Raw genomic sequence first — 16,623 nt, 5'->3', positions numbered from 1 at the left:
ACGCACACGCACACGCACACACACCTCTCTCTTGATTTAACAGTTTACACCAAAAAACGAAAAACAAATAAATTAACGGGCACATTCAAATACTAATTCAAATTTTTATTTTATACACAGTATTTTATCTATTGTACATATCCACTACCATTTAAAAAGTGTGTGGTACGGATGATTTTTTTACAAGAATGTTTTTTTTTTTTTATATATATATATATAGTTTTATTCAGCAATGATGCTGTTAATGGATCAAAAGGGACAGTAAAGACTGACAATGCTTTTTCTTTGAAGTTTCTAATCATCAAAGAAGTTTCCACAAAAATATTAGGAAGCACAACAAATATTAGGAAGCACAACATGTTTTTTTAACATAAATAATGATAATAATAATAAAAATAAATGTTTTACGAGTAGAAAATCTTCATATTAGAATTTTGTGACTAAAGACTGGAGTAATGATGCTGAAAATTCACAGAAATCAAAGAAATAAAGTCCATTTTGAACTGTATTTAAATAGAAAACGGTTACTTCAAAAGGTAATATTTTACAATATTTCCTTGGTGAGCATGATACATTATTTTTCCTAAAAAAAAAAAAAAAAAGGTTAATTCCAGATACATTCTCAGAGTGTCGAATAATATCGTATGTCGATTTGGTTCTCAGGTAAATTGGTCTTGTTTTAAGGATATTTTTGAATTTTTTTACTGGTAAACAATAATATATATATGTTTATTTATGTATTATTATAATTATTATATGATAACAAACAAACCTAAACTTTATATGCTTATGTAAATATAGCTTATGAAATATCATCAAGCATAGACCAGAGACCGTGTGATGTTTCAGGCTCATAGCGGCATTAGTTAACACAAACACACATTCTTTTAATACTCCCATATAAACACACATACACCTTTAATGTGTACATGTACACACATGCAATCCTCAAGTCTGTTTATGAAATTGTCACCTCATTCAGCTTCATGCCTTATTAGGACACAAAAACCATAGCAGTCAATCCTTCTTTAGTTCTACTTATGTATTTTTCTCTGTCTTATACCGCGTTATAAATCCACTAATTCTACACTAAACTAAGTGCAAACTCCTCCATTTGTAATCTTTTTTGCCTCCAAGTCTACTTTTGTTGAGACGGGATGTATCAATATATGATTTTACTAAAGTCCAAACACGATCGCTCACACACAAGCACGATCTTTAAATATATGTAAATCAGAAATAGTAAACATTCTGTAGTGTTGTTTATGTTAGAATATCGAGAGAAAGTTCTTAAACACTCATAATATTCCCTGTACTCAGGAATGCTTTGAACTGCTTCCATTGCAGTCTGACCCAAACAGACACAGACAAATATTTATATAAAACCCAGAACATCATGTCAATGTTTTTTGATGTTATGACCGAATAATATAACACCATCGCATCTTAATCTTTCAGTTTATAATCCCTAATAATCCTCTTATTTCTAAAAGTCTGTAGCTGGCAGCAAGGCAGACCTCAGATGATCTACAATCATCTCCCCCAGTTTGCATAAGTAGTAATTACTATATGGAAGCTCGCTGTCCTGATCCGACATTATCCTTCATCCTCTTCAAAGTCTGATAGATGCACTTTGACCTCATGTACCTTTTAATGTATCTTAGACTTAATGTCTGGTTTGAAATCACATTCAACTAAGTTTCATTTCGGTGTAAGGTCCCATGGCATTTTTCAACATTAATATTCTCATTAATATGAGTTCCCCTAGCCTGAATAATAATATTGTCCCCAATTGGCTAGAAACTGTGATCTGTGAAAACCGAGTTCTAGCTGTCGTTCTCTACCTTTGAGAAATTGAAAACTCAGACGAGCCGATCTTGAATTCTCCTGTTATGATGTCATACCAGGAAATGTTTCCTCCCCTTCCTCTGCTTTGCCCGCCCAGAGAATTAGTAGAGAAAGATTCAGTTTATCAGTCTTGATGTCAGCTCAGGCTTTACCATATGGATTCAACAGCACCGCCACAAACAGTGAGTAACAGTGTTCATTAATGCCTGATCTGAGATCAGTGAGTTCTGATGTGTAGATAATCATTCAAGTTCACTCAGACTTTCTTTCTAAATCGTTTAATGCTGTCAGTCCTGCAGCTGGCCGTCTTGATGCATCAGTGAATCAAGCCAGTAACTAAACAAACAACTTCGTTTCTGTCAGTAGCATGAAACAAATATGTTATTTAAATGATTAAACTACAGAGAGCAATCAAAGAACACTCTTTATAATGTCTGAAGCTTTCAATCACACCTCTTGAATGTATCTGCACACTTGTCCAAACTGCCGTTATAATGAATGACGCTGTTATGCTTGACGCTGTAATGACTTACCTTATTCATATCGCTGTCGTGTTTGCTGTTAGTTGTGGCCAAAGCATTTTGTGAGAGAAATAGCGTTGCAATGACGAGATCACTGCAATCACGCGATCAACAGACTGCCTGTGTACTCGATGCTCAAAGGAGAAAGACATCAGGGTCAGCGTGACTGGGACTCGTGTTTATTCAGAACTCAGATTCAAACAAAATAAATTCACGCTCACAGCGCTCTCAACAACTCAGTAGAATGTATTATAGCTTTCTCAGCAAACTTTATTTTCTCTTTGGTCCACGAGTGCTCACCTGACAGTCTGCCTCTCTCTGGTTTGCAGTGCTTGCATGCAGACCTCTCTAAACCGCAAACATGACAGATAAACTACAAACATGACAGATAAACTACAAACATGAAGGATAAACTACAAACATGACGGATAAACTACAAACATGACAGATAAACTACAAACATGACGGATGTGCAAGACTGACGGTTATTAGAGTGGTTTAGATAAAGGTTTTAATGATCAATTATAAGTATTTAACTTAACGAAAATATATTTATTCAGTGCTATCTACATTATATTTTACCTGCAGCAGCATTGTGAACTTTTGTAATGGCACGTTTGGCAATTAACTTGATAATGCAAAAACTATGCATCATTATATTTAAACTGCAAACACAAGAGGAGAGTGTCTGCATTAAAGACACACTCATGGCCAATGAAAGTGCGACTACATTTCTCTCAGATACGGTTGGAAATTAAACTGAATGTGGAAGATTTTAACTGTTCCGAATCTGACGATTTGTTGACAGGGCAGTTTAAATGGTGACGGGATACACGTAACTAAGCGACAGAGTCCGTTAAAGATGACGAAGTAGTACGTCTTTTAAGTCTCACAGCAGACACACCCCTTGAAACAGAGCATTTAAGCCAAAGGGCTAATATCAGGAAAGAATACCAGGAAAGAAAAATGGCTTTTATTTCTAAATTATTACATTTTATGATGTAAAAATTATACTAACAATATAAGTACACCTCAGGAAACATTATAAAATAATAAAAAAATCCATGCCATGGGACCTTTAATGGGCGGTTGATGTGACGTTTCAACAATGACAGCAGAGTCCTGCAGTGTGACATGCTATTCTTCTAATTATATTATCCTTACAGTTTTATGATCTCCATTCTTTCACAATTTGAGCCTGATGAATCTTGACAACGGAATCTTGACATCATCCTGGAATATGGCCATGATGTCTCTTCCTACATGGTTGTTTAAAAAGTGAAAAGCTACACACTCCATTAATTAGGATTAGAAGAACTGTTGCCAAACATGCTAGAAAAATAAAAATCACTGCAATAATGATCCAATCATTGATTCTTAAGCACTTGTCAGTTTAAATGCAAACAGCCACTTTTTAGTTTCTAGACCTAAGCCCTTATATTTACAAATATAAAATGAATGCATAATATTAAGTAATAAATATTTAACATTCAGCATTTTTCCAAGATATTTCAAAGTTCATGAAGTTATTATATAAAAAAGCTAAATTAAATAATATTTGCGCCTTTTGCTCTAATTTATAAGAGTTTTTAAGAAAACAATTAGATTTTGTCGTTTTGTTTTATTATGCGGTTAAAATGAATCTGACCCATTCAGACTTATATAGCTTGTGCAATTTGCTGTGGGAAGGTGAGTGATATTGATTACCTAAATATGTATATGTGTGTGTTTCTCTTCAGGAAAGCCTGACCCATGTGGTATGGAGCTACGCATTGAAGAGCTCAGGCACCATTACCGCGTGGAGCACGCTGTCGCTGAGGGAGCGAAAAATGTCCTTAGACTTCTTGGAGCCAGTAAAGTACAGGACAAGAAGGCCATGTCAGAGGTAAAACTGTTGTGTTGTGTTGTGTTGTCCTTCTAATAGTTTGGGGTCAGTAATAAAAAACAAAAAAGCCATTTACAAAATCTTAGTGCTCAAACTTAAACATTATATCATATTATAGAAACAATGGCATGTAGCTTTCAATGATATCTTAATCTTCTGTTATTTAAATAAACTTTTCCAATTAAGTACGTAAAATCTCATCCTCTCTCTGCTTCTTCAGGCTCAGTGTCGTCTGAGCGAGTCTTCGCAGAGGTTGGATCTGCTGAGAGATTCATTAGATCGGCGGTTGGCAGAACTTCCTGAGGATCATCCCAAAGCATCTGTCATTAAAGAGGAGCTGATTTTAGCCTCCTCACCTGCATTCAGTTCCCGACACGGCGCCCCCTACCTGCACAACCAGTACAGCACCCTCTCCAAGCCCTCTCCGCTCACTGGTATTTTAAAAATATCTTTATTTCATTTAGTTTAGTAGAATTTGACAGCTACCGACTTCTAAGATCTGATTGTTTTCCCCCAAAAAAAGTTTCCTTTTTTTTTCTTTCTTTTTTTTAATCTTGTGTGTCTATGTGCAGGCACTCTTCAGGTCACCTTGCTGGGCTGTATGGGTGTGCTGGAGGTGGTTCCCGGCCGTTCCCGGGGCAGCCAGGTAGTGTTGCCGTGTTACAGTCCGGGAGAGGGGCGGTCCTTTATGCGGAGTGGAAAAGGCCTTTACAGTCGCAGTGGCAGTGTTAGCGGAAAAACACCCCCCAAAACAGACGAACTTTCCTGTGAGTGTGTCTGTAGAGGATGTAACATTCATAGTGTGATTAGTCCATGGCGATGTGTAAGTTTTGATGTAATCTGTTGTGTCATGTACGATGACAGTTCTGCATTGAACAGAACAGGACATAAGTGCTTATAGCACATGGGGTGTTGCACTATCATGCTGGCAAGTGATTGGCTGACGTTTTCAACAGAACCAAATAGAGTGCGACAGTCGGGTTCTGGAAGAAAAAACTAAAAAATGTCCACAGGGAAAGTGATTTGAACAATAACTTATAAACTATTTAAGACAGATCTACAATGAGCTCTGAGGTTGTTAATCAATGGTTTTAGCTTATGTTCTGGATTGCATGATTTCATCTAAAATAATCATGTTTAACAGGTGACTTTGTGGTCCAAAGAGTCCAAACACCAAGCAGAATGTGCAAACAGCGCTTGCAGGGAACGCCCACTCCCATAAAGCACTATGAATCTCGTAATGGAGTCGGTCTCACAATGCTCTCAAAATAATAACAAATATTTGTGTGTATACATACATACATACATACATACATACATACATACATACATACATACATACATACATACATACATACATATTTTGCAATAAACTAAATATATTGTTTTTATAGATATAATCAACTTTAAATGAGTAGTTTTATATTTCTGTTTTTCATTTGATTATATTGATCGCAATGTTTCCTATTTGCATATTTGTTTCCTTCATAAAAGTACAAAAAAAAGTACAAAAACAAGTACGCCATGTTCTGGTACGTGAGCTGCTTTATGCTGATGATGCTGCCTTTGTTGCCCACTCAGAGGCAGATCTACAACTACTCTGATCATCTTTTTCCGCTGCATGTCTAGAGTTTGGTTTGCAGATCAGTCTTAAAAAAACAGTTATCCTTGCCCAACCTGCAACACTGAACCCTACAGTATACATTAACAACACACCTCTATCTGTGGTAGACAAATTCACCTACCTGGGTTCCACAGTATCAAATAACAATAACCTTGACGCAGAGCTTGACATGCGCATTGGGAGGGCATCATCGGTGTTTGGAAAATTGAGCAAGCGTGTCTGGCACAACAAGAACCTCTCATTGCTCCTCAAAGTCCGTGTATATCATGCATGTGTACTTAGCACCTTGCTATATGCAAGTGAGACATGGACAACTTACAGAAGGCACGAACATCGCCTCAACGCCTTCCATTTTCGCTGCCTCCGCTCCATACTGGGTGTATGCTGGACAGACCAAGTGCCAAACTCTGTCATACTTGAGAGAACTGGCTCCAGTGACCTGTACACCATCCTTCGTGAACGCCACCTCCGTTGGACTGGACATATCTATCGAATGAAGGGCACCCGCCTCCCAAAAATCTTGCTGTATGGCGAGCTGGCAAATGCCCCCCGCAAACGTGGTCGCCCCCATCTACGTTTTAAAGACGTCATTAAGAGGGATCTTCAGGCCTTCTCCATCAACCTGGACAACTGGGAGGCACTTGCATTTGACGGAACCAACTGGCGTGCAGCAATTAACAACGGCCGTAGGGACTCTCAGGAGTCCTATAAGTCATTTCTGGAAGAGAGACGCTCTAAACGGGAAGCAGTTTGTCGCACTCGACATGAACGGCCATAGTAGTTGTTCCACACCCGTAAGACCTCCGTTCATCTTCAGAACACAGTTTAAGATATTTTATATTTAGTCCAAGAGCGTATCTAAGTGTATGCACACTATACTGTCCATGTCCAGAAAGGGAATAAAAACATCATCAAAGTAGTCCATATGTGACATCAGTTAGTTAATTAGAATCTCTTGAAGCATCGAAAATACATTTTGGTCCAAAAATAACAAAAACTACGACTTTATTCAGCATTGTCTTCTCTTCCACATTTGTTTTCAAACCTCAAATAAAGATTCAAACGATAATAAATCAGCGGATTGATTCATGATTCGGATCGCCGATGTCACGTAATTTCAGCAGTTTGACACACGATCAGAATCATGATTCAATACGCTGATTCATGGCCGTTTGAATCTTTATTTGAGGTTTGAAAACAAATGTGGAAGAGAAGACAATGCTGAATAAAGTCGTAGTTTTTGTTATTTTTGGACCAAAATGTATTTTTGATGCTTCAAGAGATTCTAATTAACTAACTGATGTCACATATGGACTACTTTGATGATGTTTTTATTCCCTTTCTGGACATGGACAGTATAGTGTGCATACACTTAGATACGCTGTCGGACTAAATATAAAATATCTTAAACTGTGTTCTGAAGATGAACGGAGGTCTTACGGGTGAGGAACAACATTAGGGGGAGTCATTAATGACATCAATTTTATTTTTGGGTGAACTAACCCTTTAATATACTTTGTTGCTTAATTTTTTGTTGTTGTTGTTGCAATGTTATTATTCACCCATAGCTGGTTGGCTTGGTTCATGGCTTATAGTGCTTTAAAATAAAACATTTAAAAAAAAATCCTGTGGGAAAAATGAATGGAAAAAATACTTCCGGACCCAACACCATTGAAAACAGAGGGTGGCTACTATTGCACTCTTACTCAGATACTCTTCAGAAAGTGAATGAGAAACCAGGACCTTAATTTGACCTCAATTGAAAGACCTACTTTTGAAACGATGTCTGTTTGTGTGTTTGCAGCGGAGGTGAGTGCAGTACTGAAGCTGGATAACTCAGTCGTGGGTCAAACGGCATGGAAGATGGTTGGAGAACAGGGCTGGGATCAGACTTTCACCATAGAGCTGGAGAGAGTGAGTTCAGCTCTGTGTTAATAGTAGATTTACACAGATTAGCGGTTCAGTGTCTGTTTCATTAATTAAAGCTCCAGGCAATAGGATGTAATTACAAAAGCAAAATCCTTTGGATGTGTAACGTCAGTGACTTGACCGCCAACTGGAGCATCTCAAATAACTCTTACACAAGCAATGACACACTATTCTTTCTATTTAGGAGAAAAAAAGCATATTGAACATGCAGAATGATTAACAGCCAAGCGAATTAAGATGTACATGTATTTTTTTGGCCAGAATATATAACTGTATGATTATTTGTTTATTGAAACTACATGCTAAACAAATGCTGTTAAATCTCTGAAATCAAATAAAGCTAAATAGAAATATATTAAATAAATTAATACATTTAAAGCTATATACATATATATAATTGTATATAACTATAGTATATAAAAAAATAAAATAAAAAAAATTGTGTGTGTATTTATGTCTGCAGTCTAGAGAGATGGAGATCGCTGTGTACTGGAAAGACTACCGTTCTCTGTGTGCGTTGAAATTTCTAAAGTTGGAGGACTTCCTGGACAACCAGAAACACAGAGTACAACTAGAGCTAGAACCGCAGGGACTGCTGTTAGCAGAGGTACGCACACAATGCACACTCAACAATAGGTGTCTTATGTCCATAAAGGGAGTCTTTCTCACTATTTATTGCATAAGCTGCTTAATAAACACACTGAAAACAAATAAATGTCCCAAAATCTTTGACACTACTACCGGGCACCAGTAAAATAAAATCCATCTACCTCAGGTCACCTTCTTTAACCCTGTGATCGAGAGAGCCCCACGGCTAAAACGACAGAAGAAAGTTTTTTCCAAACAGCAGGGTAAGAGATAATATATATGCATTCATCTATTGATTAATTTATCCAAATGCACTTAGAAATGGACCTGAATGGCATTTCATGTTGACTTTAATCAGGGGCATGTGACTCAAATGGTGTTGAGCTCCATCTAGTGGTCAGAGATTAAACAAACATGTTTTCTTTTGTGCGTGTTTGTGGTCGCGTGCAGGGAAAGCCTTCTTGCGAGCTAGGCAGATGAACGTTGATATCGGCACGTGGGTGAGGTTACTGAGGAATGCCATACCAACCGTCAACAACACAGGAACCTACAGCCCTCACGCACACACTGTACAGACAGGGTAAATCACACGCACATTCAGTGCATGCATGATATTCATGGATATGTAAAAAATAATTAAAATGATCTTCCGCTGAGAATTGTTAAATCTGTCGTTAACAAAAGAGAAAAAGGTTTCCTTGTGGTTTTCTGCCAAAATAAAAGTTTTTAAGATGACCATGAATATTGCCATTTTAAAGTTAAAATAATATTCATAAATAAAATAATAATAATAATTCAGTACTTCTTTTTTATTTTACAGTACTTGTACAGTAGTGTACAGTACTTCCAGTAGTACTATTACTAGAGTGATATCTCTATTGGCTTGTTTATAGAAATAATAAAACTATACAAATTATTAATGTTATCATTATATAACCATATTAAATGGTTACTATAAAAACAAGTGTATTTAAACTTTTTTAAACACTATGTAGTCTATTGTGAGTTATTCCCTATATCCTCATTCTAAAATCATCTATAAATCCACATTTTAAAGCTGATATTTAAAACATTTTATTGAAACTTTGTGACTGATTTCACCTTTGCTTAAATTATCATAAAATTGGTTCATACAAATTTATTTTAAGTCAATTAATTGACATTCTTATTTAATTTAAATGAGATTAATTTACTTGAATTATATGGGAAACAATGGCTAGGATATTGTGTATTTTAATTTTTGGATGAGCTATCCTTTAAATCAGCACACATAAACACTTAATCTAAGCTAGAGTACAGCTCATTTACTAAAGTACATGCTAGTATGAGTATCTAGCGTGTACTTTAGTAAATGTAAGTGTCATGTGATATAAGTGTGGATCTGATCTGACAAACAAGCTGGAATGTTGGTTGTGTTTTAGTTTTATGTTTGTGTGTTACAGGGAAATATCAGTGGAAAAGTTGAGTTTAGACTATGACTCACCAATGAAGGTGGATATCCGGCGATGTGACGTGACGGATACAAGCACTCTCGTGAGAGATCTTCTATAACTCCAGCGCTTTCTATTTCGCCTCTCCTGTCTCTCTGTAACCTCTCCTCTCTCTCTCTTGGCACAGGAACGACAACCGGCCACTGAGCCCCTGTCTGCTCCTGACCTCACCACTCCTGAGCGACAAATCAGAACACATTCACTGAGCAGGTACACTTAAACACACATGCACGTGCACACAATATAATGGTTCTCGGATAACACATTTGGCAACTATATCTGAGTCTTTAAAGTGGTTTCTAAGTATGCGTGTGTTTGTGTGTGTTGCAGTAAACAGAAGAAGACCCCTTTGAGCCTGCAGGATTTCCGACTAATTGCTGTTCTTGGCAGAGGCCATTTTGGAAAGGTGATCTTCAGCCTTCCTTGCCTTAAACCCGCTCTTTAATCCTTTAACTTCACCCTAGCTCTCTTTCTCTCTGAAATTGTCATCATATGTGTGTCTGTTAGGTGCTGTTGTCAGAATACAAGAAGTCAGGCACCATGTATGCCATAAAAGCCCTTAAGAAAGGAGACATTGTGGCCAGAGATGAAGTAGAAAGGTAAGCAAAATACCTTTTTCCTTTTTGTTTTGCCTCTTAAATCCGAAGCAGGGGAGCTACTAAATTATAACTTTAGATAACCACCTGCTTATTCAACACTAAAAAGGCGTGGCTTTAAAAGCTTAGAAGCTTGGCTTTACAGTAAACATGGGGAATATGACCATGCCTTAAAGGGATAGTTCACCCATCTGCTATTACCCCCAGGGCATCCAAGATGTAGGTGTGTTTGTTTCTTCAGTAGAAATATATGTTGTATAATGCTGTCAATGGGGTGTATTTCTATGAGAGTAAAAAACACATAGACATACGAATCCATGTTAAACCCTGTGGCTAGCGGCGACATACTGATGTCTTAAGACAAGAAACAATCGGTTTCTGTGAGAAAAACCAAACAGTATTTGTTATTTTTTACCTCATATCAGACGAATCTCATTTAGTATTCCCAATGCCATTACTTCTGTCGAAGAAGGTCAAAATGCTGGCACAATCATAGATATATTTACGCAGATGCCTCATTCGACCAATCCATGTAGGCACTAATGAGGATATATATATATATATAGAAGTGCTTTATTTTTATAGCATGAAAAATTTTATCTGTAAAATGATTGTACATAACAGATAAACTCATATATTATTGAAAGGTCTCAACTAGTAGAATACATCAAGCTTATTTGATTCACTTAGAGACCAAACTTTACTAAGTATTTGTATATACCAAATGCCTCCACATTTTTGTTTGTAACTGCAAAACATTCTTAAACCATAGTAGATCGCATATCTTTATTTAGAGCAGGTGGTCTCGAATGAGCCCAAACACAGCATAAGACAATGTGTAGATCACAGTGACATGACATGCTGCTCAGCTAAAGCTATAGGACTTCTGTTATCAGATCGCGACGCAGTGTTTTCCAATGTCATTTGAAAGTTCAACCAACAGAAACTGGATCTCGGGTATGGTGGGCTGGATGATATGTAGAGGCCAATCGGACACTCACTTGAATTGGGCTGATCGCTTAGATTGACAGGTCTTGATTTACCGTGTGACATAGAATAGGAGCGCACACCTGAAACAGCGCTGGAAGATCATCACTCATAAACCAGAATATTATTACTAGTTTATCTATATACTTTTAGTGTGCCGTTTAAATTATTTTGTTCTGTAAAATCACTTGTGTAAAGGGTTTTTTGGACCCTTGGTTAATTATGTTTCAAAATGAGCATGGCTTGAAGACATGAATACACTTAGACTACACAATATTGTGCTCTTGCTTTACTTTTCCTTGTGGGTCTTCTGCAGGAGATTTGCACACCTCAAAAACATAATCGACCATCAATGAGTTAGATTGAATTTTTTTAGTTCTATAAATTATATATATATACTCTTTATTTATTCTTGCTTCTCTCTTTCCGTCTTTCCCTCAGTTTGATGTGTGAGAAGCGCATTTTTGAGACGGTGAACAGTGCACAACACCCCTTCCTCGTGAACCTGTTTGCATGTTTCCAGACCCCAGAACATGTGTGTTTTGTCATGGAGTACACGGCAGGCGGCGACCTAATGATGCATATACACGCAGATGTCTTCACCGAGCCACGGGCTGTGTATGTTTTCTCAAGTTTTGGCTGCACTGTCTGGATCAAGTGTCCCCACAAGGATCAAACAACCTGAAATATGCTACACTGTCATTTAAAAGATTTAAAAGTGTTTTTGAAAGAAGTCTCTTATGCTTGCCAATGCTGCATTTGTTTGATCAAAAATACAGTAAAAAATCGTTATATTCTGGAAATTATTATAATTTGAAATAGCTGTTTTCAATGTTTTTCAAATGTAATTTATTCTTGTGGTCAAAGCTGAACTTTTAGCATCATTACGCCAGTCTTCAGTGTCACATGATCCTGTATACACAGATTCTAATATGATGATTTGGTGCTCAAGAAACATTTATTATTATCAATGTGCTGCTTAGTATTTTTATGAAAACTGATTTGTTTTAATGTTATATTTGAAATATAAATATAAACCAGCACCCTTGGTGAATAAATGTGATCTATTTAAAAAAAAACTACTTTTGAATGGTAGAAGATAGAACATATTATAGTAAAAATTTAAAAGTTTTCCTGCTTTTTAATGCGAATTGTATTTGTGTTTCAGGTTCTATTCTGCTTGTGTGGTTTTAGGACTTCAATTTTTACATGACAACAAGATTGTGTACCGGTGAGTATGCAAAAAACTGCACATGTTCTGGTCGTGTCTAAAGAATGTTTTAAATATACTGTTTATTGCATATATTTTTGTGTTTCTTCTCCAGAGATCTTAAATTGGACAACTTGCTGCTTGACACAGAGGGTTATGTGAAGATCGCCGATTTTGGATTGTGTAAAGAAGGTAAAGAATTTCACCCCTGTTCCTTTTCTCTCTCTTTAATGGTTTCTTTGTCTGCCTATCTTTCTGGTGTGCCTTGGTTTGTTGATTGGGCTTGGTATGAAGTCAGGAACATCAGACATTTTTTTCTCTTTCTCAGGTATGGGTTTTGGGGACCGGACGAGTACGTTCTGTGGGACTCCAGAGTTTCTGGCTCCAGAGGTTCTAACAGACACGTCATACACGCGGGCCGTGGACTGGTGGGGACTCGGAGTGCTTATATACGAGATGTTGGTGGGAGAGGTAAGAAATTTGAGCTTTTGAAATGTTTGAGATGTTCATATAGTGTTGGTATTTGTCTGATCTAAAACTGTCTTTCTAGTCTCCATTTCCAGGTGATGATGAAGAGGAGGTTTTTGACAGCATAGTGAACGATGAAGTTCGATACCCACGGTTCCTTTCCTCAGAGGCCATTGGTATTATGAGGAGGGTAAATTGATTTTTTTTAGCTTTCTTTTATTCATTTAGAGCAGCAGACATGCCCTGCTGAAGGCCCTGATTTTCTTTATATATAATGTGAAGTAAAAATAAATACAGCTCTTGGAAAAAATTAAGAAACCACTTAACATTGATTTCTCAATGTTAAGTGGTCTCTTCGTTTTTTCCAAGAGCTGTATATGAATATAGTTTGATTTTGCATATTGTTTTATACAGTTACTAAGGAGAAATCCAGAAAGACGACTGGGCTCCAGTGAGAAAGATGCTGAGGATGTCAAGAAACAACCTTTCTTCAGGGTGGGAAAGATTTTTTTTAATTCTCTTTTCATAATGTACATCAGGGTTTGTGAGTTGATGATAAGCTAATAATTAATTATATCAAATGTAAAATGAATTAGACTGCACGATAACCGTGACATAGCTTAGTGTGATTATCAAATCAAAAGAGTAATTTTTTTCCCTCCATTTTTATAACGTGAAAACATTTTATAACTACTACTACTACTACTAATTATTATTATTATTATTAACATTAGAGAAACTGTGAAATTGAAAATTTGTCATTAAATTATTGAAATATTACCTTAAAATCTCAGGGGGTACTTCAAATAAAAAAAAATGAAATCTAAGTTTAAAAAGAATAAAAATATCATTTTCATTTATTAATTTTTAATTTATAGTATAGAATTTGAATATCAACATTTGTCTTTTTTCAGCCATAACAAGAAAACAAGGTTATTGGCTGATCTTATCAGTGCATCCCTCTTTTTAATGTTCATGAATTTAATTTATTAATTTTTTTTAGTGTGCATTTTTTATATTATAACATAACTAAAATAAATATGTTCATACATATACTTTTCACGCAAAGTGCCGCAATAAGAAAAATAATCATCCTGTGCTTGCCCTTTTCCCCCCTCTCAGAATATGGACTGGGAGGCTCTTCTCCTCCGTAAACTCCCTCCTCCCTTCCTTCCATCTATCGGAGGAAAAGAAGACGTCAGCAACTTCGATGAGGAATTCACAACAGAAGCGCCGAATCTCACTCCGCCTCGTGAACCCCGGGTGCTCTCGCGGAAGGATCAGGACAGCTTCCGAGACTTTGACTACGTCTCTGACCTCTGCTGAGAACGCATCTGTGACAGTGCCGTAGAGAGACATTTCTGCTCCGTGACTCGGTGACGATGAGGACAAGAGTGGCCAATTTGAGCGAATTGTGAATGAGCTGGACCTGTGAACACTGTGATGGGAGAGAGAAAGCTCTGGCAAACCATTAGAAACAGGTTTAAAGGTGCACTCAGATCATTGTTTTATGTTGCGCTTCGACACACACACTGACAGCTAGTGTTTTGGATGAAGCATCACACTAGTAAAAGGAAGTGTTCAGTTATCAAGGCATTATTCGCAGTCTGCCATGATAAATTTATTCCACTAGTGAAAGTGTCCAATAACGGGGGTGTTACTGAAATGAGTGTTGAGGACATGTGATCTCAAAATGGCAGACCCTCTTCATGTAGATACTTTTATTAGGCTACTGATATGACTAGTCTTCGGCTCATGTGAATGGACATGATTTTAAACATTATTCAAAAGAATTATTTCTTTTGGACTAAAATGTTTTTAATGAAGAAAAATTACAGAGTGCACTGTTAAACCTGTTGAAATTGTTGGTTTGTCTTCAAGTGTCATATCTGCTTTTGGAAAGTGCATCTAAGTCTAATCAAAGACAATCTGAAGATCTACTTTAAAACTTTGAGCAAATCAATAAAGGTCACACAGAAGCATCTAAATGATATGAACAAGAGCATGTTGGAAAATGTATTTCTGTTCATGCTGACATTTAACTTGGAAGACATTGGTCTTTAATAACCACTGAGGAACCAACTGGTAACATCTACAAAATCCATTTCTCAAACAATGTACATTCAAACAGGATGATACTGTCAGTTTCCATTGACATAACATGGACCAGGAACCCAAAGGAATTAGATGCATCTCTGTAGTCACTGTGACATTAGATGGAAAAAGAGAGAGCGGGATTATTTAATTAGGCTCATTTAGGATTGAACATTAATGAATGTATACTTGCTCTTACAGTTCTCGGTGGTTAAGGAGTTAAAGAATTAGTCCCCATTCATTAAGTGCACTTTTAGTATGGCTACCTTTATGAATTTTTACAAAAAACAAATTAACCTCTCATATAAAGTTGGCTTGAACAAAATGCCTTAATACTGTTCCTTTTTGTTTTGTTTATCCTGTTAATTTTTTTTACTTCAGTAAGGGAGACAAATGGCTATAAACTTAAATCGTACTTGGCTAAACATTTAAAAAAAATGCAGAATGTGTTTTTACATTTTACATAAAAATGATAGCAAGGAGACTTCATTGTTACAGTAAAATACAGACATTTTGAAGTTCTGTTTTTGTATTAGGCTGAGAATGGATCATGCTACACACATGGGAGATTTGTCTTGTCTGAAAAAAGAATTTATGTCATTTACTTTATGCTCATCAAGACAGAGTGTCCCATGATAAAAAGACAGATCATTTGAAATCAGACCTAACAAGGTCTTTTAAATGTGACTATTGTACTAGAAAAGGAAAAAGAATACGTTTGTTGAACATTTTCACAAACTCCAATCATTGACTTTATCACTGAAAGTACTCCTGTAAACTTTTTTTAACATTAGCTCAATGCTTTGATGAATCTGAGCAAAAGGGTATAAAACCACTTTTGTTTAAAGACTCTGTGGCCTCAATTAACAGATACTTTTTGTCATGTTTTTAAATAGATATGTTACATAGAAAATGCTATCTGTTGTTTATTTTAGTCATGATGCGAATGACTGGCAACTAGTGACTGTTATGTGTTAGATCTGGTTTTACACCCTTTATTACCTCAGCTATTTTGATGCCTTTAAAACATTATGTGCAGTTTTTATTAGACAGTTGCACCATGACATATCTGTTGTTTGCAAGGAGCTGATGATTAAATTGTTTTTGATTTTTTTAAAGCATTTGATTACTTACACGCACGGATGAAGCCAAAAAATAACACACACACACACACACACACACACACTGTGAAAAAATGCGTAGCAAAACTGCAGCCCTATCCCATGTCAACCGTGTACATTAAATATTTGCAAATTAAACACTTGTGTATCATTTAACAACATATTTTCCTCCTTTGTGTCTGACTGCAGACTAATGCATGTCCTGTACAATTATACAATCCATCAAACCTATTACATGAGCTGTATTTATAAAGCTGTTGTT

At 36.4% G+C, this 16,623-nt stretch overlaps 1 protein-coding gene across 3 annotated transcripts in view; it reads left to right on the top strand.

Annotated features, from left to right (window-relative positions):
- pkn1a (protein kinase N1a) overlaps positions 1-16,623 on the top strand; it is a 58,524-nt gene extending 41,901 nt beyond the window's left edge. For all 3 annotated transcript variants that reach the window (XM_067441081.1, XM_067441079.1, XM_067441080.1), the window contains exons 5-22: positions 4,109-4,254; positions 4,475-4,688; positions 4,827-5,021; positions 7,683-7,792; positions 8,271-8,414; positions 8,583-8,658; positions 8,846-8,975; positions 9,838-9,928; positions 10,013-10,095; positions 10,216-10,291; positions 10,393-10,484; positions 11,910-12,086; positions 12,637-12,699; positions 12,794-12,870; positions 13,007-13,149; positions 13,229-13,336; positions 13,561-13,641; positions 14,269-16,623. In XM_067441081.1, coding sequence (XP_067297182.1) covers positions 4,109-4,254; positions 4,475-4,688; positions 4,827-5,021; positions 7,683-7,792; positions 8,271-8,414; positions 8,583-8,658; positions 8,846-8,975; positions 9,838-9,928; positions 10,013-10,095; positions 10,216-10,291; positions 10,393-10,484; positions 11,910-12,086; positions 12,637-12,699; positions 12,794-12,870; positions 13,007-13,149; positions 13,229-13,336; positions 13,561-13,641; positions 14,269-14,472 — 2,210 coding nt within the window. In that variant the 3' untranslated portion in view covers positions 14,473-16,623. The remainder of the gene's footprint in view (positions 1-4,108; positions 4,255-4,474; positions 4,689-4,826; positions 5,022-7,682; positions 7,793-8,270; positions 8,415-8,582; positions 8,659-8,845; positions 8,976-9,837; positions 9,929-10,012; positions 10,096-10,215; positions 10,292-10,392; positions 10,485-11,909; positions 12,087-12,636; positions 12,700-12,793; positions 12,871-13,006; positions 13,150-13,228; positions 13,337-13,560; positions 13,642-14,268) is intronic.

This window comes from Pseudorasbora parva, chromosome 4 (genome assembly GCF_024679245.1).
Source record: "Pseudorasbora parva isolate DD20220531a chromosome 4, ASM2467924v1, whole genome shotgun sequence".
Classification (NCBI taxonomy): Eukaryota; Metazoa; Chordata; class Actinopteri; order Cypriniformes; family Gobionidae; genus Pseudorasbora; species Pseudorasbora parva.
Note: the sequence above shows the minus strand (reverse complement) of the source record. Positions and strands in the feature narration are given on the sequence as shown.